Here is a 22140-nt window from a genome sequence, read left to right as displayed (position 1 = left end):
CACTTCAACGCTAACTTTTCAACTGAGCTAATCAAGAGCTTGGGTACAGTCGGAGATACCAATATGCGAGTCGCAACTATTGATGAAAATCCAGATTGTATTTGATCTATAGGGTCAGAGATCTTTTCCCCCGTCTTCCATGCCGTCGCCTTTGTTATTATTTTACCGTTTCGTATAAGATGCAATTTTCTAAACAAAATTACCATAACCTGTTTCGCCCGTCCGATGCTAGGTGTATTGATAGTTCTTGGACTTTGAAATCAGTAAATATTGTTTATCGGCTGTGTTAGTACATTTAATAAGTGCTTATATAAGTTATTTTTAAAACAGTGCAAAAAACTCAGCTAGCGGTTAATAGAGAGCCGTTTTGTTCGGTTCGGTCTGCAGTTCACTTATTGGCCAGAATTTCGAACTTGATGCCGTGATCGTGTTTCTCCAACTCGCTTATGAGGCTGGTTTTGGAAAAAGCGGCAGCTGGCGCTAGAACTCCGCCGTTGTTGGGCATCTTTTCGGACTCGCGAAGAATGGTCAACGCCGTGGACAGCAAGGCCACGCAGGTGGCTCCATATCCAGGGTTCATACCCGAAACACGCACCATTAACGTCTTGGTGGGAGGCTCCGTATACTGGTCTGAACTTTCTGCCAGGCGATCGCTTTTGGGCCAGCCGGTGGCCTTGAAAGTCATCCTGAAATAGGTGCGTTCCATTGACTCCTCACTTGGTCCGGAACGCGAAGCCAATCCACCGGAAAATAAGCCGGGGTACTTAAGGAGCAGCGTGCGGCCCAGCTGAAACTTAGAAAGCAGACCGAAGATGCTGGCGAAAAGGATCACAGCGCCGGCAGCCAGCCAAGATGGGAATCCCACGTAGGCCTGCATCTGCACGGGTCTCTTCTTTTCCTGCTCGTAGAGGAAGCGCTGGGATCTCATCACCACCGAGCGATCGGAGCCGGGGAAGGGCAGGCACACTTTGTCCACCTCGTTGGCGCGGAAGACCAAGGGTCTTGGCCGGAGGACGGGATAAAATTTGGGTAGTCTCTGAGGGAAGAGCTTCTGCCGGATGCCGCGCAGCTCGTCCGAGTGGGCCAGCCCATAGACGGCACTCTCCCAGGTTCCGTAGTTAAGGCCTGCACTGCCTCCACCGCTTCCGCCCTCCTTGATCCCACTCTCCAGGAAGGTCTCCACGGAGTTCACGACACCGTCAAAGTTCTTTTCCACAAAGATGACTCCCATGTCGGCAGGAATCGAGTCAAAACCACACGCGCTGACCACGTACACGCCCTTTTCCTTGGCACGCTGGTCGTACTTAAGCTGCATGGTCTCCATGTATTGGGGCTCTCCGCTGACGTCCACATGGTTAGTGCCCGACTCTATGCATGCCTTTACGACCTTCTCGCCGTGGAACCGATAGGGTCCAGCAGTGTTCACCACAATCCTGCACTTCTTAGCCATTTCCAGCAGGGAAGCCTCGTCGTTGACGTCCGCGATGAAAATAGGAACCTGCGAGAGGTCCTTTTTGGCCTTGGCACCCATCTCCTTCAGCACCGCCTCCAGTTTCTCGCGGTTCCTGCCCGCGATTCCCCATCGCAGACCGCTGAGCACCGTGACCGCCTCGAAAACCGTGTACTTGCCGGTGAAGCCACTGGCCCCAAAGATTATCACATCCAGTCGGTCCGCAGACATTTCACCATATGTTTTTTCCAAAGATTGGTTATCAGATGATATTGCCTTCTGGGATTCCAGAAGGGTTTTTATGTACAGTGTACTATATAGGGGAGAGATAAACTTGGTCGTCTGTATCGCTGGCTACCAATTCCGTCTGCTGAGCTGTTAATCGACGTATTTGTTCTATATATATAGAAAACGCAACCGGCCAAAGTCGAAGCTTAGATTAGAGGTGGAAAACATCGATGACTCGATACTTACAAATTTTGGAAAACATCGATGTGCCATGGCGACTATCAAATATACTATTATATTAAAAATGTACATATGTATGTATCTTAATGGTATTGGCTGAAGTGGGGGAAAGCATGGACAGATAGCTGATGAGTACAAAGTTATGACATTCTTATATTAACATCTGCATACATGTGTAATTTTAAATTGGAGTTTTTTGGGTATCCTCTAAACTGTTTAATTACTTAGTTATTGAAAACTCTACAAAAAAATGAAGCAATTGAGGGAATTTCAAACGGCTGTGATTAGTTGTCTACTTTTTTGATAGTAAAAACATGTAATGTTTTAATTTTTTCTATTAAGGGTTAATGTGTAAATTTATTAATAGGGTAAAAACTAAAAATATACTTCCTCCTTTGCTTTTTAAAGAAATAAAATGACAACTCTGGTTTTTGGCAAATCAGGGAATACCCCAGATGTTGTCCGCCAATCAACTGAGAACATATGTAGATGTCGTCAAACACGGATGTTTTTCACCACTAGCTCAAATGCCAGTGTGATTACAGTATACATCCATAGATTCTTACTTTATGACACATCTACTGCATTTCTCCACCCTCAGTATGTGACAGGTTATGCCATTTCTGTCTTGCTTTTATTTATGTAAATTTAACAATATTGGGGTTAATCCCCGTTTAAAATGATACGAACTTTTGGGTTAAGTCTCAAAAAAAATTAAAATAAAATTTAGTCGAGAGAGTAGCAAAATTTAACAATCCTTTAAAGCTTTAAAGTTTGAAGAACACTTTAGTACAAAAATGTCAAGATCTACTGCGGACTTTACCCAAAACTACATTAAAACCAAACTTTTGATTTCATTATACTTCTTATTCTTTCTCAAAAAATATTTTTTGTAGCCATATTTATTTTTGCTCTATTCTTATCTTATTATCCTAAATCTGAAATTTTCCACGTTGATATCTATATAGCGGGTCGACCGACTGGAATATTAATGTCTAGCTAGCAGCTCGAGTTATTTCTGGTAATTTCTTTTTATTTGAGAAATTTACAAAACGCTTTTGTTTTTACTTAAAGTTTAAGGATTAGTTTAAATATGCATTTAAAATTCTTAGAAACCGCCAAAAGCCAAAAGCCTGCCCAAATCAGCGGAGCCCTATGGTGACCAATTTTTGATTCGGTATCGTTAAAGGCAATTTTTGTTTCAAAAAATATAAACTACATAGTAACTGATAGATTTCCAGCTTTCCCAATATTTTGCATCATTTAACTTGATTTTGAAAAGAAAATAATGATATCGGTAGACTTTATCTTATAGCTGCCATATAAAAAATCGGATTTTTAAAAATATTTTTTCATATAAATCTGAATAGTTTAGCATTTTGGTTTTGTGTAATGTGTAATATGTAAGTAAACTGAATATTTTTTACAAAATATTTTGAAAATGCTTAGAAAAAGGCATTTGAGCCATATTTTTCTCTTTTTCATACAAACTTTTTCCGACATTGTCACCTTCTAAAAATCATAAAAAATATAAGAAAAACGATTTTTGGAAAATTCTGTTTGCAGTTACTATTATTTTTGTTATTTTGCATCAAAAAATTTAAGTTTTCAAGTCAAGGAAAAAAGTTCAAAAAGGAGATTTTCACACAAATTCGACCTTTTCAATAAGTACTGAATGGGTTAAGAAATATATTGTATCATTCAAACGGCATTTAAATTACCTTTCCATTGATGCCAAAGTTAACAAGCAGTATGTTTAAATTATGAGAATATTTACCTTTGGTTTTGTGAAAATACTTTTGACCACCCCTGTATATAAAACAATTTCAAAAAAGTATAAAAATGCTATTTTTAATTGGCTAAAATTTTATTTTGAACGTGAACTAGAAAATTTGTGGTGGGAGATCTTATCATTAACGACTACTTTTTCTTTTTCATTTGTATGCACAATTCAGTGGTATTCAAAGTTGCAATTCCAAAAATTTGTAAAATCTTTAAAAAATCCATTTGGCAGGGTTTTTGTTTTATTCTCCCCATAGTGCGGTGGTATAACATCAGTGATTAATTAAGCTGCAAGCCACTGTAGTATCGCCGACCAAGTCTCGCAAAATTTCATATGGGGCTAGCTACGGGGGGGGCAGTAATTATTGAAAAAACAAAACTAAACTTATTAACTAATGATTCGACTTAATCAACTTTTAGCACGTCGATAGATATTGACAAATAAGGAAAACATTACCACCGAATAAAAAAAAGTAAGTCTCGTCGGTTGCCTTATCGTTCGGCTTTTAGTCTGTTAACGTGCTGTACAATTTTGCTGGCCGTATAGTTGTACCATGATCAGGAGCAGCTGATAAAAAAATGACCAAAAATCAAACATTAATTAAAAAAAATTGATTCATTTAAAAATGATTTGTAACATTTGTAGTGATTTTGTAAGTAAAAAAAATCCAACATTTCTAAATTTCCGAATGTGAGTGCTTTTATTAAAATAACAAATCCAGTTTCTTGAAATATTAATGCTGCGGGACTGGTTGAATGAAACTGAGCTTTGGCGGTAAAGCGATTGGAGTTCACTCTCTGATGCAGATCAATCACCCCGGTTTTTAGACTTCCTGTATTACCTGGATAAGTATAAAAAGTTGAGGTACAAGTCATTTGGAAGTATTCATCTGGACCAACTGAAATATGAAGCTGCATTTGCCAATACTGGTTGGACTCCTGGCGCTGACCATGGTTCACTGCCAAATTCTCGTCCCGGGACTTCGACATCGCCAGGTTCCCGTGCTTGATAATGGCCAAATTAGAGTGGTGCAGTATCTAGACGCGGCCTCCACAGTTACACCAGAGGTGCTAAAGGATCAATTCAGTAGACGATTTACCACGCTTGCCAAACCTTTAGTAAGTGGTGCTGCTCCCCAAACCAGTCTCCCAAACTTGTAAATAAAAGCTTATCACTGTTATAGCTTTAATAAAGAATATAAGCTTTTAAGATCGCATCTTTAAATTCGTATTCACAAAGAGATGTCATTCATTCTAAGCAGAGGGATAAAACCCAGTTTAAATTTAAGAACAATATTCCTAATTTAATAACGTTTGGTTATTACATTGTTTTCTTAAAACAAGAACAGTAAAAAAGGAAGCTAGTCTCGGGCTGCTGAAACAAACTTGCGCTGCATAAGAGGCTCAGGGATCTACATACTAAATCCGAACTTTCTAGCTTTTGTAGTTTCTGAGATCTTCTGAGAAGGTCATGGCTAGATCGACTCGGCTAGTGATTCTGCTCAAGAATATATACTTTATGGGGTCGAAAACGATTCCTTCTATGTGTTACATACTTTCCGACGAATCTAGTATACCCTTTTACTCAACGAGTAACGGGTATAAAAAGCCTATATACCGGTGTAGAAGAGAATATTATCACAAATTTGCTATAATTATTTTTCTATTATTTTTCCATTATTTATCCGATTGTTCCTATGGCACATATTTGATATAGTCGTATAAAAAAGTTCTTAATTTATAAATAGGTTGTTCCTAACATTAATTCAATTTCGGAATGCAGCGTGGCTTAGCAGGAAGGGGGCGTTGGGAATTTGATTTTAAAATATTTTCCTATGAGAGCGCAGACTTGAACTCGGTTTGACAAAATTTATTTTTTTTATTTTTTATTTTAAGCCACATACAAAATTGATATAAAATAAATCAATACAAATTGTTCTTGATTTAAAAAAATGTGGTATTCGGTTTTGACTCATTTCTATGACCAAACGTTTTTAATTTAAGAATATTTTGTTTTTTAATTTAGACTTTTTTTTTGTGTACTAAGTTATTATGGGACCTACGTTTCTTAGCAGATATTTGTCCACTTTTTCGGTCGGTTTTGACAAGCAGATTAAAATAAAATTGATTTAAAATTTTAATTTTTGAAAATGTGAGCGTCACTTTGGATTGTGGGCCTTAGAGTGGGCGTGGCACCGTTTCTACATTCTGATCTTTCTAAGTTTTGTAGCTTCAGAGAATATCCCCATTATAATTTAGAAAAAACCAAACAGCATTATAATATTCTCGATCTCTGGTAACACTAAAACGAGAACCAAGCGGTTAGTCCTTCAGTCTGATTCCTTGACTCGTTAGCTGTGGTTGGTTTCGTGCAGACTAATGCTGACTTAATTCTTTAAACGTGGGATCCCAACAGTAGCTGAACGTATTTATTTGGCCAAACAATAAAAAGTATTTATGACAACGCTGTGTACGATTGTTTGATATTCAAATTGTGTTCCAAAATATATTTTATAATATCCTTTAACAATGGATTTTGGATTTTAATCACAAGGTCCAGAACTCGGGCAGTGTAATCTGTGTTGATAAAAACCTCGTTGCTCGATTCATTTTCGTTTGTGTTAATTGGAGCATTGCCCTTCTTTAAACTGTTGCTTTCCGGCCAACTTTCCCAAAGACCCAACCGATATCCACTTTTCCATACAAACTTGTACCTGTGCATAGGCGCCTTGGGTTGTCTAAGAGCTCTTCCCATTTCAAATAGTCTTGGGTGAGCCGAATGAAATTGAGGAAATCTAGGCCTATTTTTTACTGACAAAAACCTCGTGGACAGTAAAAATATTTATAATTTCGGTTTACTTAGGAATTTTTACTTGTTTTATTAAAAAACGTTTTGTGTTTCCTAAAGCTGCTAAAAATGTTCTGGTCTGGCTTTTCTAGATTTTAATCACCAGCGGGTCAAGAACGCGGGTAATATAATGGGTAGTCAGTGTTGTTAACAACGCGTTGCTCTATTCATTTAAGGATCGTACTCTACATGCGTTGAATTTGGGCTTGGGTTTAGGGGTCATCCTCATCTGAACTGGAGCCATCGTCCTTAAACAAGATATCAGCGGGTCCAGAGCACTGACAATAGAATTGGTAGCCATTAACAAAAGTTTCCCCATTGATTACTGGCTTGAATTCGATCTGCGTCAAGTCTTCGTTTGGGTTAATTGGAGCATTGCCCTCATTTGAACTGTTGCTTTCCGGCCAACTTTCCCAAAGACCCAACCGACGTCCACTTTTCCATACAAAATTGTACCTGTGCAAAGGCTCCTTGGGTTGTCTAGGAGCTCTACCCATTTCAAATAGTCTTGGTCGCTCCCTTTTTTTTCGTCCATAGTTTTAACGTGGTGTACAATTGAGGACTGCTAAAAGGTTAATTATTATGAGCAACAAAGGCAACGAAGACTCGCTGCATCAGCCAGAACTCAATATGGAGCCACAACAAGCAATCGACCAAGCGACTAATGAGAACGTGCATGGAGAAGGCTCCAATTTTCCGACATCAGAAGTGGGATTCGGCCCTAACCAAACAACTTCGAGGGATGTCTTCGCGCTGTTAGAACAACAAAACCGGAACTTTCTGGAACTGGTTAAGAAGCTACAGATGCCGGCGAGTGAGTTGCAACAGACCAGCGAGATTTCGTGCAGAATAACGCTGACTTAATTCTTTAAACGTGGGATCCCAACAGTAGCTGAACGTCTTTATTTGACCAAACAATAAAAAGTATTTTTGACAACGCTGTGTACGATTGTTTGGTACTCAAATTGTGTTCGAAACTATATTTAATAATATTCTTTAACAATGGATTTAGGATTTTAATCACAAGGTCCAGAACTCGGGCAGCATGAGTATTCTGTGTTTATAAAGACCGCATTGCTCGATTCATTTACGGATCGTACTCGACATGCGTTAAATTTGGGCTTGGGTTTAGGGTTCATCCTCCTTTGAACTGCAGCCATCGTCTTTAAATGTTTCAGCAGCGGGTCCAGAGCACTGACAATTGAATTGGTAGTCAGCACCGAAAGTGTCTTCATTGATTACTGGCTCGTATTGTCAGTTAGTTTTCCCAAGGACCCAAAAGTTGTACACTCTTCCGTACAAACTTAGTATCTGTCCTGTGCCTGTGCCTCACATTCTTCTAAGGTCGTCGTGGAGTTCTACCTATTTCGATTGGTCTTGGTCGAGTCAAATGAAATTGAGTGAATTCAGAATTATTTTACTAACGAAAACCTCGTGGTCAGAGAAAGTATTACCAACATTGGTTAACAAAGGAATTTTTACTTGTTTTATTAAAAAATCATGTTTCTGGTAGAGCCGATCAAAATATACTGCACTTAAATCTGGTCTGTCTTCTCTAGCCACTCGAATCAATATAATTTTCACTGATATTTTTTTTTACGATCATTACTACTAGGGACTTTCAATGGCTTACTATATACAAATTTTTTATTTTGGTAACCAGTACCCAAAGTTGCTACATTGGTTTCTGGATTGTATTCGATAATTTTTCGATCCTTTCTATGGGACCTTTATGATATGGTAGTCAGATTTTTATCAAATTTAATTCGAAATCCTTAAATATTTGTAATGCAGTTTTTAGAGTGTGGACTTCTGTTATAGGCTGTTACCTACCTGGGTGCTGTCAAAGTTGGTAACGCTCAGAAAAGTTATAGTTTCTTTTATTTCTTTCCATTCCCAAAATAATACGTTTATTTGCATTGAAATGGAAGGGACGCTTGCAGCAACTTTCCTTTGAATACATCAAAACATCATACAGTACATAGTATGTACATTGTACATATGTATTTCGCTAATTTCTCATTTGATGGCAAGGCGAGCATATAAGTTATAAATGGTATTGGTATAACTTCATCAGTAACTTGTATGAAAATAAATGCATGAATCTCCAACGAAAACGAAGTTTATTTAATGAACTTCTGATGAATGCAGCGGTACGACTGGGCGTGCAAATTACCATCACAAATGAGGTTTTAGAGGTCGACTTATGATCCATTCATATGTATATGTATACGTATAAATTTGGTCCATGCTGCAGGAACAGCCTTTGTCTGAACAGGCTATTAGCGCTAGCGTTAACTATCGAAACTAAAACCTCGATAGTGTTTCGCAAACGAAGTATTCGATTCATCGATAGCACCGTGAGTGCTTAGCCCAGCTCTACTAAGTAATAGTCATTGAAAATAAAGTCGCAAAATTAAAACAGTTGGATAGTCAATAAGGGAGACGGAGAAGATGTACCAGGAATACCTTAACCAATTGCAAGCCTCCATCGCGCCGATGGGCTCCGAGGAGCTCAAGGAGCTGCTGAATAACGATGACAAGCTAGACGAGAAAGTCGACGAAGTTCTTCAGGTGCTGCGAACTCAAAAGACCAGCGTTTTCGAGGACAACCGGAGTCGAGCGGAGCGCAACATTGAGCGGGAGCCTCAAATCATCGAGCTGCGTGGTCGTCTGGCGGAGCTCTTGGAGGAGGGACGCACCCGGTGCTCGTCTGTCCAGGAGAAGCTTGCCGAGCTCAAGGACAAGTCCGGTGGTGTGGGCCCCGAAACGGCACTGGCTCTCCTGCAGACTGCCGCCTCCGAAAGCGAGGAGCAGACCGAGGAGATGGTCAAGAAGTTCAACGACAGCGATCTCGGGGTGGAGTCCTTTCTGGAGGAGTTCCTCGCCAGTCGGCGGACAATGCATCTACGTCGCCTCAAGGCCGAGAAGATGCAGGACCTCATGAGGAAACAACGCCAGGGCCCGCCAAACGCCTCTCATCCAGCCTACGGAAACGTACCCTCCGGCGGATTTTATCCCTCGGCCGGCGGGTCAGCTCCTTACCCCATTATGGGTTCCCTAATGCCCATGCCACCGCCGTCAAGACCCTACTGAGATCTCGGTCCTTGTTCGAGAGCACGAACTGCCATGGCGCATCAAGCTGCAGCAGGCGAGTTAATATATATATATGTAGTGCGATGAACAAAAGGGTGCTTTTAACAAAGAAATGTGCTTGCCTTTATCAAGCTCGCCCAAGTTTTACCCTTTACGGATAATTTAATTCCAATGTTGTTCTTTCGTCATTGCCATACAAGATAAAATAAGTGACTGGATTATATAGTTGGAATTTTCGACGGGATCCATTTCCTGTTAAGTTGACCTCATTTACTGAGGCTTTGAGCCCTATAATTATTTAATTAACGTAAATTCCATGAAACGGAAATGCCTGATGTATGTATAGAAAATGCATGATTCATCCATTTGTCAACAACATCGGGAAGATTTTGCAACCATTACTTACTATATAGAAGTACCTTAAGCTTGCCTTATTTTATTGTACATTCTTTGCGGAAAGCACCCAAATAATTCACAAAACGTATGTTATAGTTAAAAACTGTGTTTATTGTTTAAAATTTCAGAATCCTCACTTTAAGTACATATTGCTTCAGTTTCTTCTTCTGATTACCGTGGGTTAATTGCAAATCAGAGGGAACGTTCTGCCTGTTTTAAAACTAACATTTGAGGTGCTCTACATCTCTGCCTGCACTAAACTATGATATATGTATATGTATAAATTAAGCGAAAATTAACATTAATATTAGACAGTGAACATTTCTTGTTAAAAATAAACTTTTGAATAAAAATGAAACGGTTTGGAGTGTGCATATTATGGGAGTATGGGGCCAAGGCTAGGCGGCGATTAAAGCGATTTCTTACTGCATATAGATTGTGATTGTGGGTTAACGATTAGTTGGAAGGATTGTGCTTCATGGAGTGTGTGGGTGTTTGTTATGTATATATAAACATATTGCCTATCTCTCGACTTCGATTCAATTTCAGTGTTGCATTTGTGTTTCCTCTTTGAGAACGGTTAGTCTTTTATAATTCCAACGGCCTCTGGTTCAATGTATATATGTAAATATATAGATTGTATCGTTTTATGCAAAATGTTATATATAAAATATGTTCAACTCTTCCGTTCGGCTTGGATCGGTTCGGTTCTCACTTTAAAAGCTTAATGACTTAAGCGCGTATTTAAGGCTATTCAAAAATATATTCCTACAATTGCTAGCCATTTCCGTGGGCAACGCCATCATGACGATCCGAACTCCTTCATCCACTTCTCGTACTTGTCCAGGTCCGCGCGGGACACGCTCTTGTTGCAGCGACTCATGGCCTCGTTGAAGTCCTTGTTCGACACGGGCAGGTCCACCTCCTCAGTTGCCAACTGTCGAATTTGCTCTGGTGTAAGGCCGGCGATCTTCCGACGCATCGACATCATACTGGCCTCCCTGGAAACCCGAACAAGGGTAAGTATTTTTTAATAGAAAAATATGTATTAACCCACCTGCACACGTTTGTGATGTCGGCTCCGGAGTACCCCTTTAGCTCGTTGGCTACGTAGGTCAGATCGACACTATCATCCACCTTGACCTCGCGCAGATTGATCTTTAACAGCGCCTCGCGGCCTTCGTCCGATGGCAGTGGGATGTAAATGCGCTTCTCCAACCGGCGTCGCAACGCCTCATCGATATCCCAGGGAAAGTTTGTAGCGGCCAGCACCATCACTACCTTGGCCTGTTCCTCTCCTCCACCCACGCCGTCCATTTGGACCAGCAGCTCCGACTTGACGCGTCGCGAGGCCTCGTGCTCCGATTCCGACCCTCTACGCGAACACAGGGAGTCGATCTCGTCGATGAAGATTGTGCTGGGCGCATAGAATCGCGCCATCTCAAACAGCAGGCGCACCATCTTCTCTGACTCGCCGCGGTACTTGGATGTGAGCGTGGCCGAGCTCACGTTGAAGAATGTGGTTCCGCATTCGGTTGCCACCGCTTTGGCGAGCATTGTCTTGCCTGTGCCGGGAGGTCCCACCATTAGCACACCCTTCCAGGGTCGCCGGATACCCTGGTTGTAGAAAAATAGATACAATATTGATTAATAAATCATTTTAATTTTGTTTGATACATTTTCTGGTATTTAAATTTGAGACAGAATCTTGCAGAGCACCACCCAACCAGGCAATTTTTTTTTACTGGACTGTATTATTTTAACCAATAACTTTAAAGCTTTATTGCCTATGGAATATCATATAATTTATAAGCTGCGAACGTTTTTGACGACATATGCTTATATTCCATAAGATGGTTAACAGAAAATCAACCCATTATTTAGTCTTCAGTGATGCCAACTAGATCTGGTTATTTGTTTGGTCGCGTCACCTTACGCCCCCGCAAAGCGCGAAACTTTATGGTACCTATGCACATTTCTGCTGGTAAAGAAATGATTTTGGGTAAAATCAAAAAAATGGTAAGCTAAGACAGGGGTATCACAATATTGAACATGGCTATTTTGGAACTTTGTGGTAATTAAAAACATTTGATTTTAATTAAAATTCGGATAACCCAGAAAATATGCATGTATATACATAAATGTATGCAATTTGTCGAAACAATTCACTTGCCTATATCGATTCATAAGTTGTCTCTCTAATTCAATATAACAAACCTAAAATAATTTTTTTTTTAAAGTTAAATAACTTTATACTATATGTGATTCTGATCCCAAGAAGTACATTTTGTATTTCTCAATCCAAAATGGTAATTAATCTGGGCATTGATAATATAAACACGATAGTTTGACAGTCACATTATGGATTGATACAAATTTGACCGCACACATATGCGAATAAGATAACAAACATAAAAATTAATTCATAGTCCACTTAGTTTTAACAATGGAAACTTCCAGGCCCTGCAATCTGTATGGATTGACAAAGGCTCTACAAATTGACAGTAATATAAAATTAGCACCTAGTTAAGAGTGATAGAGCTGTGAGACGCTGCATTTTGTGTCAGCTCAAACAGTTGATCAAATATACGGGGCCCTGAGCCCAGCAAACGCAGCACTGAAATATAGCCCGTTTGTTGACCCAACACCGGCCGTAGATAAGCCTTCGGCAAAATGTGATTCAGAGCAAACAAACAGCGGGGGTGACGCACCTTGAAGTAGTCCGGCATGAGCATGGGTAGCACGACGGCCTCCTCCAGCAGCCGCTTGGCGTCGTGTAGGTCGGCAATGTCGCTCCAGCGCACTTTAGGATCCTTTTGAAGAATATCACGTTCTGAAAAGGTAGAGTTGGTTATCTGAATTGGGGTCTCTCATTATTATTGTGTGAGAATGGACATCTGAATTCAAGGTTAAACGTTTTTACAGTTTTTAGCCGCGCATTTTTAATTAACTATTTAGTTCAATTTATCTTTAACAACATCACTTTATTCGCAAAAAACTATTAAGTGACAAAAGACTTTCATTTCCAAATCAAGAATCTATGTATATACTTCATAGGGTAGAACACGTTTCTTGGTATCTTACGAGTGAAGTGCAAAATCGGAGGCGTATTCAGGTGCCCAAAAAATATTTTAAAACCCCCATAACGAAGTCCTGGTTACGCCAACGATTAAGTTATAGATTCAGTTTCCAAATAATTTGACCCTATCAGACACCGATGACTATGATAAACTTTCTCACACATGCCACTTACCAAGAATGTCGACTAGCTCTGCTTCAATGTGATTGTTGGGCTGGAACTTGCGCTCCTCCTCCTGGGCGGCCTGCTGGTCGCCACTCTCTCCCTCGCCACCGGCTCCTCCACCATTGCTGCCTGCAGCGGTGGAGTCGTCGTCCCTAGCCTCGTTGTTGTTCGACGTGGACAGCTTCCGTCCGCCAGCCCGTCCGTTGGTCATGCGTGCTCCACTGTTCGGTGCTGCGGCCGACGTCGAGCTTCGGGAGTTGCGTGTCGAGGCAGGACCGTTCCGGGCAGTGCTCTGTGGGATTGTGCTGCTGGGGCGGCTGTTCTGAGAGGCCGGAGCATTGCGGCGGTTGTTCGGGGCGGCGCGTCGGCCCACGGCCTGTGTGGTGGGTGGTGGTTTCGGAGGACCCCACACATCGGGATCCTTTGGCGGGGGCGTCCAAATGTCGGGGTCCGGCTTAAACCAGGCGGATGGGTCTTTGCTGCTGGTGCTCTCTTCGCTGAGCTGGTGGCGAAGCTTGTGGGCGAATTTGGTGCTCTGCAGGTCCAGCGAGATGTCTTGTAGGGTTCGCTGGATGGCCTTGATCTTGGCGTGCTCCTGACTTATCTGCTGGTTAATCTGCGAATTGATAACAAGTAAAATGTGGGAGTATTGGTATTTATTAATTTATATAAAAAAAATGCAAATTAAATATGTAGAGATTACAAAAAATTAGGTATTAAAATTAACCATAACCGTCTTGCAGTTTTGAAAAACTTTTCTTGCAAGACCGTTTTGAGTCTGACAATTTTTAACACAAGTTACGCATACCGGGTATCTAATAAAGTTGGAAAATTTCACTGAAGCGTTCTTTATTATCATGTTAATAGAGACTTCAAATTAGAAAGCTTCGATATAATAACATCTAAGCCTGTTCATTAAAAGATTATGTGCCTGCTTTCTTATTTAAGATCTATGTAAGCATGTCTGGCTACTTTGGTGATAAAGAGATTATCTTAGTACGTTAATTATTTTGACTACTTGAATTTCGGTTATACCTACTTATCTTAATAAATTGATTATACAATGGTATACAATTATACCATCGTTTATAAAGAATCGAGTCGATTGCTTATAGCTCTGACCATATAGAGTGACTAAGTGCTATTGTGCGTCCTTTTGACCAATTTCCCATTCTCCAAAGTGGCAGGGATTCAAAAGGATGGTGATGGAGATCATCTTACCATGCTCCACTTGCCCTTGCGCAGCGGATCCGCAGTGGCCTTGAGCTGGCGGGCGAGCAGCCCCTGGAGGCCCTCGTAGTAGATGCAGGCCGAGTCGTAGTTGCCCGTCAGAGCCATGTCCCGCGCTAATTTGGCATTCTCGCATATTTCTTCGATCGTAGTCTTGGCCATTACGGTCATTCCTACGCAAGTGGTTGTCTTTTGCTTGCCACCTCGCAGTAACTGGCGGTCAGAATCGGAAGATCGGAACAGGTTGTCGTCATTGTGGCCAAAAACGAGAGACAGAGATTAGTTCCACTTAAGGCGCTCGAGTGCGTGAGTTTCTCCGAGTGTTTCGGGTGTTTCAGGTGGGAAGGGGGACAATAGAACGGAAGCGAATTCGTCACTCGCTCGCCTTGCAGGTGGGAAAAGGAAAGTGAGCCCCGAGAACGAAAAGCCCCGCGTGTGGCGGCAAATCAGGCGACAATTGCAAATAATAGGAGATACCAGTGGCAACGACCCAAGTGCGTTGCTAATTATAAATTATAAGGCGCACAGCCGCCGAGCAGTCACCAAATTTAAACGCAATGCGCTCCCATTTTCAATTCCGCTTCCAAGGCGGGACGTGGGCCAAAATGCCGATTGGAAAATGTATTAAATTATTTTGAGCCAAATAAGGAGACCGACCTTGTTGGCTTTGAATAATTCTTTCAACTCGAATCGTCGTATGCAAAAAAAAAACACAAAATAAATAAAACAACAACAAAATTAACGCTCGCACACACGCACACAGAGCTCAGGTTTCAGCGGCACGCACGCACACAGACACACGGGCGCACAATGGGGCAAATTAATGCGATTTAAATAGACTTCGAGTTAATTGCAAGCCTTTGGAGATGCAGACTGCACTTGCATTCGGCACTCGACCACATTTTCGTTTCTTTTTTTATTTCCAGCTACGTGGGGGCGTCTGCAGCTGCAGCAACAACAACGCTGACGTCTCGCAGCCGCAGCCAGAACAGCAACAACGGCGCGAACCGCTCGGCGGGCGACTTACGGTTATGGACATTAGTGTACTAGCTTTGTTACGCGGCGTCCCAAGCGCAAAAATAATGCGAAACTTATTTAGTTTATATTTGAAGGCGCTGCGGTAGCTAAAATAAACTGCTGCGCTGCTGTGTTTGTAATACTAGTGATGTGCGTGGGCTGGTGATGGGCGGGTCATCGATATATCGGCCCGGCCACTTGGCCACCCTGTTGCGTTTGGGGCGTGCAACAGTCGGCGGCTATCGATACTTTTCAGGGCTGCTGAGTATGAAATAAATTATTCGAATATTCCCCAACTGTAGAATTTTGGTCAGCTGTTGCGTACGAATTCGGTTTTCAAAATTTCAGCAACAATAGTTGAAAACGGGACTAGGTGACAATCAAATTTAAGAGTTGTATAATTTAAGTATCACCAGAATAAAAATAATATATATAGTTATGTTTACCTTATTAATAATTATAAAGTCATTAACAATGAAAAATAATATTATATTTGTTTTTGGTTCTGAAATGTTTACAGTTAATCACAGCTGCTTGAAACATTCCCTTTTTTGCTGATATTTTGTGGTGTTTGAGGAGTTTAATTATCTATATAGAAAGATATTTGAGTGTCATTCTAAGCGTTTGTTTCGGACTGATCTCATGTGCCTCAGAAGATGTGAGTTTTGTGTAAAAGTCTTTGAGCAGTGGGTACACTTGAACGGTTTTTCTCCTGTATGAAATCGCAGGTGTGTCTCAAGTATTGATTTATAATAAAAAGACTCTACGCAATAAGTACATTTGAACGGATGATCCCCTGTGTGCGTTCCCAAGTGGCGCTGAAGGCTTGACTTCTTTGAAAAATGTTTAGGGCAATAACTGCAATGGTGACGCTTCTTGACTCTTTTTCCCTTACTTTTATAAGTAGCAGGCTCTTGGTAGAAGTCGACACCACAATCATCATCTCGTAAATCATTATCCGGCACATCGATCTGTGCATGAACGTTGTCTTTAAAAGAGGTCAGTACTTCCCCGTCAAACACGCCTTCTTTAGGTGGGTCGTCCCTAACTTCGCCTTGGTCTCCGTGCGACTCCATGTTTCCTTCCAAATAATTTAGTTTTTCTTTCTTGACTTGGCGGACAGTTTGTCCACCAGTTCGTCGATGGAAGTCTGCGCCATAGTCACCATCTACTTGTAAATCATCAACCATCACCTCGATCCCTTCATGATCGTTACCGTTTAACAAAGTCAATATTTCTTGGGCAAACTTCAAACTTTCTTCTTCAAGTGGGTTGTCATTCAATTGGCATTGTTTTCTAAGTGTTCTCAAGTGTCTTTGAAGATGTGAATGCAGTGAAAAAGTCCTTGAGCAGTGGGAACACTTGATCGGATTCTCTCCTGTATGGGATCGCTGATGTGTCTTAAGTATTGATTTCCGTACAAAAGACAGTCCGCAAATGGTGCATTTGAACAGTTGACCTTTTGTGTGGTCTCGCAAATTACGCTGATGACATGGTTCCTTTGAAATGGTTTCAGTACGCCTTTTAATTCTTTTTACCGTAATAGTATTATAAGTAGCAGGCCTATGGTAGAAGTCGACACCATCATCTCGTAAATCACTATCCGGCACATCGATCTCTTTAAAAGAGGTCGGCACTTCTTCAGGTGGTTCGTTCTTAACTTGGCCTTGGTCTCCGTGCGATTTTATGCTTACTTCCAAACAATTTAGGTTTCCTTTCTTGACTTGGCGGACTGTTTGTCCACCAGTTCGTTGAGTTTTTTTTGCGATGGAAACCTTACTCCTACAGTCCGACGCTTTGTCGACTTCATTCTCAAGTAAGCTATCTTGAAGTGAGCTTTGTATGTGGGAGTGGGTATGGCTCCTATTCAGAGTGCAAGTGAAAAGCGCCACGGGAAAGGCCTCCTCTTTCTTAATCTTAATATTCTTGTCGGTGCGATCAGAACTCATCGGGGAATCTTTATGTCCTCTCATTTTTATTTCTTAGAATTCCATGTTTACGCTGGTTCCCAAACACACGAAACACGTTGATCTGAAAGTGATAATATTACTACCGGTGTCTACTATAAATAAAAGCTTCTTTCTTACGGTCGTACCTCGTCAATTGTACAAAAAAACAAATTGTTTTAGGAGCAGCCTTCGTGTTTCCAAAATTGCCTTTAGAGATGTGTAAATGTTTGATACTCACCACCGATAATATCGAACACGTTTAAATATATAGGGGGTTCCTGAAAGTACAGACAGACTTCTAATGCAACAGCGACTTTTTCTTCCATAAGTAGTACATGTGTGTCGCTACAAATCGCAAATTATTAATTATTTATTAATTATAAATATTATGTTTAAGAGTATAGGTGACTTCTATACTTGTCGTTTTAGGCCTTTCCTTGGAAATCAGAGAAAGGAAGTAAGTTTGTACAAGATACAGTTGTTATGACAGGCATAGTGATAGTGAATAGTAAGTCCGAGATGATATTTTCATATGACATTTTCATATAAATCACTTAGCCGAACATGAAATTAAAGCCTTTTTATTTTTAAAACACAAATTAATATCGTATCAATTAAATATTTAAAAATCCTTCAACCTAGGGTTGCTTACCACTAATTCTTTAAAATTACAGAAATATGAAATTAATTGTAAAATGTATAAATACAAATAAATGTTTTACAAATTTTCAGTTCATAAAATCAAGGATTATATCTAGGTACACTCAAACGCATAGGGCATAGGTATCTCCAACTAATAGCTAGATTTACCGCTAGAGCCTAACCGACATCTGCACAAGTAACAAGTCTGGCAACGCTGAGCTATAGATAAGGCTAGTACGCCAAGTCATCGGTTATCGGTTCTTAACATTTCGGCTTAACGTGCTTAAACACATATTAAATTTAGAAACCACGCAAGCGACGGCGCCCGAAATGACAACGCCCACGCGTGCCACCCTGGAGAAGGCTCTAAAGAGCGACCAGAAGCTGCTGAAGGCCGCCACCCAGATAGCCAAAGGCAGGTTACCAACCGCATCGCCAACAGATCGAACCTTCTCACTGAGTTTTCCTTTGTTTTCTCCAGATTTGTCCTCCAAGACGTATGACATATCCGCATTGGCCGAGGAGCTGGGCTTCGCTCTGTCCTCGTCGGACACGGAGGAGAGGGTGGCCGGAACCAACCTGCTTTCCGCCGTGCTGGTCGCCCTGCCTCAGGATCTGCTCGATGAGCGCCAATTGGAGTTCCTCAGCACCTTCTACATGGATCGGCTGCGCGACCATCACAATGTAATGCCGGCCATCATCGACGGCATTGACGCCATGGTGCACATGAAAGCTCTGCCGCGCCCCCTGGTTCCCCAGATCCTGCAGTCCTTCTTCGAGTACACCACCTGCCAGTCGCAGACGCGGGGCGACCGCACCAAGCTGTTCCACATCTTCCAGTACCTGACGATCAACTTTAAAGAGGGTGAGCATCGGCTATTTCGGGAAATTAATTTGGTCTGTTTCCTACAGACTTCGGTAATCACCATAATTTGCCTTCACACATTTGATAAATTTAAGGTTTTTATCCAAAAAACAAGGCAAAAAATAATCAAATGGATTTAAGTTTAAGTTTAGGTTTAAGATTTCGGAATTAATGGATTAAAAAACCATTTATTATTCGTTATAGAGCTCCAGACGATGGCCGGTGATTTTGTCTACGGCCTGATCAATTCTATTGACGGCGAGCGTGACCCTCGTAACCTTGACATCATTTTTACATTCATGCCCGAGTTCTTATCCACGTATCCGCTGCTGCATTTGGCCGAAGAGATGTTCGAGATCTTTGCATGCTACTTTCCAATCGACTTTAATCCCAGCAAGCAGGATCCGGAGGCAATAACCCGCGACGAATTGGCTGTTAAGCTGACTAACTGCCTGGTGGCCAACAACGAGTTCGCAGAGGGCACAGTGGTGCTGGCCATAGAAAAGCTGGAGAGTGAGTTGCTGGTAGCCAAACTGGACTCCATAGAATTGCTGGCAAGATAATGTAGACCTTAAAACTCGTACCCTTACTAATTTGTATTTTTGGAACAGCACCAAGCTGCCTTGAAATTCCCACCCTCAGTTTTGGAGCCGCATTTCGATCAGATTTGGCAGGCTCTGAAAACAGAGACCTTTCCCGGGAATGACAGCGAGGAAATCCTGAAGGCCTCCCTGAAGGCATTGTCTGCGCTCCTAGAGAGAGCATCCCACTTACCCGATATCAGCCATAGTTACCAGAGCTCTATCCTGGGCGTAATCCTGCCACACCTCAGCGATGTCAATCAACGCCTTTTTCATCCTGCCACCGGGATCGCCTTGGTGTGTGTGGCGGGAGACGCGCCCTACGCGGCGGACAAGATCCTGAACAGTTTTCTGCTCAAGTTGCAGGCCACAGAAACAGGGTCTGAACAGCGAATCAAGATCTATCACATAGTTAGCCAGGTGTATAAACTGTCTGCATTGCGCGATTCTCTTCAGAAACTGGACGCTACGATACGTGAGTCCCTGCAAGACGATGTGATTGCCTCTTTAAGACTTATCGAACAGGAAGATTTCGATCCCAAGCAGGAGGACTTGGAACTTCAGAAGGCGGCGCTTTCTGTGCTTAACGAAAGTGCTCCAGTTCTCAGCGAGAAACAACGCGCTTTAGTCTATAAAGCGCTAGTTCAGCTCATTAGTCATCCGTCCATCGACCTGGATTTCACCACACTTACTGTCAGTCTCGGAGCTCTGCAGCCGGTGGAAGTGCAGTCAAACTTTATCGACGTCTGCGTGCGAAACTTTGAAATCTTCTCCAACTTTGTCAAGCGGAAGATATACGCCAATCTGTTGCCCCTCCTGCCTCAAATGGCATTTACTCAACGCATTTTAGATTTGGTTATGACACAGTCGTTCAAGGACACAACCGCGGAGCCCATTCGCTTGCTGGCTCTAGAAGCGTTGAACAAACTGCTGCTCCTGGAGGATCAGCGCTTCGTCGTCGATTTGCAGCAGGAGTCCAACTTGCTGCACAAGCTCATTGAGTTGGGCCAACACACGGAGGGTCTGTCACTGCAGTCTCTGGAGCAGATTGCGGGAGCATTAAGTCGTATCACCCAGCAGCTGCCCCTCTCAGAACAAAGTGCGATAGTTAGCGAATACCTTCCCCAACTCAACCTAAATAAGTCTGCGGATTTGTACATTACCAAGGGGTTGCTCGGCTATCTGCATAAGGATATCACTCTGGATGATCATTTTGAGCGGCTTCTATCCGATTTAACCCAGCTCTCCCTAAGCTCGGAAAATGAGCAGTTGCGCGTGATCGCTCACCACCTGCTTTGCAGCATGGTCAACAAGATGGAGAGCAATCCAGCCAACTTGGGAAAGGTCAAGAAGATCACGGATCAGCTTAAGGCGGCTATCAAGAAGGGTGATGTGCGGGCAGTGGAGATTCTGGCATGGGTGGCAAAAGGATTAGTGGTCGCGGGATTCGACGAGGCTGCTGATATTGTTGGTGATGTAAGTACTGATAAATTAGTATTTTAATGCGCTTGCTATAATAACTTTGACTACTTTATCAGCTTTCTGATCTGCTAAAGCATCCTACTTTGAGCACTGCCGCAGCCTTGGCATTCGACATCATTGCCGCTGAATACCCGGAACTGGATTTGCCCGTGGTTAGGTTCCTCTACAAGCAGAAGCTCTTCCACACAGTCATGGGAAAGATGGGCAGTAAGCTTTCCAACTACTGTGTGCACCATCTGAAAGCGTTCGTTTACGTACTGAAAGCCACGCCACAGGCCGTGATCAAGCTAAACATAGAACAGCTAGGACCGTTGCTCTTCAAGAGCCTAGAGGAGCACAACGAGGCGCAGTCGCTGTGCATCGCACTGGGCATCTGTGAAAAGTTTGTGGCGCAGCAGGACGCGTACTTCCAGGCGCACTTGGCGCACCTTATACCCAGCTGCCTGGAGCTATCAAAATACAAAGCCCAGCACACTATGGTAAATGACTGTTATGATTTATAGGCTACTGTAAAGCTATTAAGTCTTGAAACTAACTCTTTGCTTTTGGGAAAAATTAGTTAAAATCAGAATTACCTAAAAGTTAATTTTATTTCTTACAGCAAGTTCGTATTGCGGCTTTGCAGTTGCTCTATGATATCACCAAGTATCCTACCTTCGTCCTGTTGCCCCACAAAGTGGATGTTACATTGGCCCTTGCCGCCGCCTTGGATGATCCCAAAAGACTGGTGCGGAACACAGCGGTCAAGGCCAGGAATGCCTGGTACCTGGTCGGAGCACCTAGTGGGAACTAGCCAAGGAACATTACCATTCTTGTTAATACTTTAAAGCCAATAAGCGAACGCACAAATTTAAGGATCTACATTCATAATTTTGTTGTTTTTTCTGTTAAGGTTTGTAGAACAATAACAGAGGCGGTAGCACCTTTTAAAAGATTGTAGGCGTATAAGGCTTAAAGATGTTATATTAAAAATCGTGATATTACATCCGTTTTATTTTAATCGATACAGCCGCCTTTCTGTATTTTTCAATTTACACACTGCATTTTTCGTGCGGTTTACCTTCGTATGGAAATGTTTAAGGTCCCAATT

The 22140-nt window shown here is 41.9% G+C and overlaps 6 protein-coding genes across 7 annotated transcripts; 3 read left to right on the top strand and 3 right to left on the bottom strand.

Annotated features, from left to right (window-relative positions):
- Window positions 1-273: 273 nt before the first annotated feature.
- LOC119560391 (saccharopine dehydrogenase-like oxidoreductase) lies at window positions 274-1865 on the bottom strand. Its single transcript, XM_037873817.1, has one exon. The coding sequence runs from the start codon at window positions 1679-1681 to the stop codon at window positions 389-391; it is 1293 nt and encodes a 430-aa protein (XP_037729745.1). The 5' UTR covers window positions 1682-1865; the 3' UTR covers window positions 274-388.
- A 2741-nt stretch (window positions 1866-4606) lies between these two features.
- Window positions 4607-4861, top strand: LOC119560972. Its single transcript, XM_037874743.1, has one exon. The coding sequence runs from the start codon at window positions 4607-4609 to the stop codon at window positions 4859-4861; it is 255 nt and encodes an 84-aa protein (XP_037730671.1).
- A 4046-nt stretch (window positions 4862-8907) lies between these two features.
- LOC119560120 (vacuolar protein sorting-associated protein 37C) lies at window positions 8908-10398 on the top strand. The gene is made up of 2 exons (XM_037873470.1): window positions 8908-9699; window positions 10169-10398. Exon 1 carries the CDS (start codon window positions 9003-9005, stop codon window positions 9642-9644), a length of 642 nt encoding a protein of 213 aa, XP_037729398.1. The 5' UTR covers window positions 8908-9002; the 3' UTR covers window positions 9645-9699; window positions 10169-10398.
- Window positions 10131-15673, bottom strand: LOC119560119 (katanin p60 ATPase-containing subunit A-like 1). The gene is made up of 6 exons (XM_037873469.1): window positions 15542-15673; window positions 14506-14727; window positions 13294-13900; window positions 12752-12873; window positions 11098-11657; window positions 10131-11041 (listed from the first exon to the last, which is right to left on the bottom strand). The coding sequence occupies exons 1-6, from the start codon at window positions 15551-15553 to the stop codon at window positions 10843-10845; spliced, it is 1722 nt and encodes a 573-aa protein (XP_037729397.1). The 5' UTR covers window positions 15554-15673; the 3' UTR covers window positions 10131-10842.
- Window positions 15674-15999: 326 nt separating this feature from the next.
- LOC119560946 (gastrula zinc finger protein XlCGF57.1-like) lies at window positions 16000-17710 on the bottom strand. Of its 2 annotated transcripts, none has more exons than XM_037874684.1 (2): window positions 17627-17710; window positions 16000-17562 (listed from the first exon to the last, which is right to left on the bottom strand). In XM_037874684.1, exon 2 carries the CDS (start codon window positions 17502-17504, stop codon window positions 16143-16145), a length of 1362 nt encoding a protein of 453 aa, XP_037730612.1. In that variant the 5' UTR covers window positions 17505-17562; window positions 17627-17710; the 3' UTR covers window positions 16000-16142. The 2 variants fall into 2 exon arrangements, with proteins under 2 accessions (XP_037730612.1, XP_037730613.1); XM_037874685.1 differs by having other exon boundaries at window positions 17619-17703.
- A 655-nt stretch (window positions 17711-18365) lies between these two features.
- LOC119560327 (MMS19 nucleotide excision repair protein homolog) lies at window positions 18366-22054 on the top strand. Its single transcript, XM_037873712.1, has 6 exons — window positions 18366-18537; window positions 18604-18987; window positions 19192-19541; window positions 19599-21044; window positions 21107-21529; window positions 21652-22054. The coding sequence occupies exons 1-6, from the start codon at window positions 18453-18455 to the stop codon at window positions 21841-21843; spliced, it is 2880 nt and encodes a 959-aa protein (XP_037729640.1). The 5' UTR covers window positions 18366-18452; the 3' UTR covers window positions 21844-22054.
- The last annotated feature ends 86 nt before the right edge of the window (window positions 22055-22140 follow it).

This window comes from Drosophila subpulchrella, unplaced genomic scaffold (assembly GCF_014743375.2).
Source record: "Drosophila subpulchrella strain 33 F10 #4 breed RU33 unplaced genomic scaffold, RU_Dsub_v1.1 Primary Assembly Seq354, whole genome shotgun sequence".
NCBI lineage: Eukaryota > Metazoa > Arthropoda > Insecta > Diptera > Drosophilidae > Drosophila > Drosophila subpulchrella.
Note: the sequence above shows the minus strand (reverse complement) of the source record. Positions and strands in the feature narration are given on the sequence as shown.

What these genes read in the sequence shown, in the direction of transcription:
- LOC119560391 (XM_037873817.1), bottom strand. Translation starts at nt 1,681, where the DNA reads ATGTCTGCGGACCGACTGGATGTGATAATCTTTGGGGCCAGTGGCTTC.
- LOC119560972 (XM_037874743.1), top strand. Translation starts at nt 4,607, where the DNA reads ATGAAGCTGCATTTGCCAATACTGGTTGGACTCCTGGCGCTGACCATG.
- LOC119560120 (XM_037873470.1), top strand. Translation starts at nt 9,003, where the DNA reads ATGTACCAGGAATACCTTAACCAATTGCAAGCCTCCATCGCGCCGATG.
- LOC119560119 (XM_037873469.1), bottom strand. An exon ending in AGAGCTAGTCGACATTCTTG is followed by an intron (nt 12,874 to 13,293) that starts GTAAGTGGCATG and finishes CTACCTTTTCAG; the next exon opens with AACGTGATATTCTTCAAAAG. An exon ending in GACATCACAAACGTGTGCAG is followed by an intron (nt 11,042 to 11,097) that starts GTGGGTTAATAC and finishes TCGGGTTTCCAG; the next exon opens with GGAGGCCAGTATGATGTCGA.
- LOC119560946 (XM_037874684.1), bottom strand. Translation starts at nt 17,504, where the DNA reads ATGAGAGGACATAAAGATTCCCCGATGAGTTCTGATCGCACCGACAAG.
- LOC119560327 (XM_037873712.1), top strand. Translation starts at nt 18,453, where the DNA reads ATGACAACGCCCACGCGTGCCACCCTGGAGAAGGCTCTAAAGAGCGAC. An exon ending in CGCCACCCAGATAGCCAAAG is followed by an intron (nt 18,538 to 18,603) that starts GCAGGTTACCAA and finishes TGTTTTCTCCAG; the next exon opens with ATTTGTCCTCCAAGACGTAT. An exon ending in GACGATCAACTTTAAAGAGG is followed by an intron (nt 18,988 to 19,191) that starts GTGAGCATCGGC and finishes TATTCGTTATAG; the next exon opens with AGCTCCAGACGATGGCCGGT.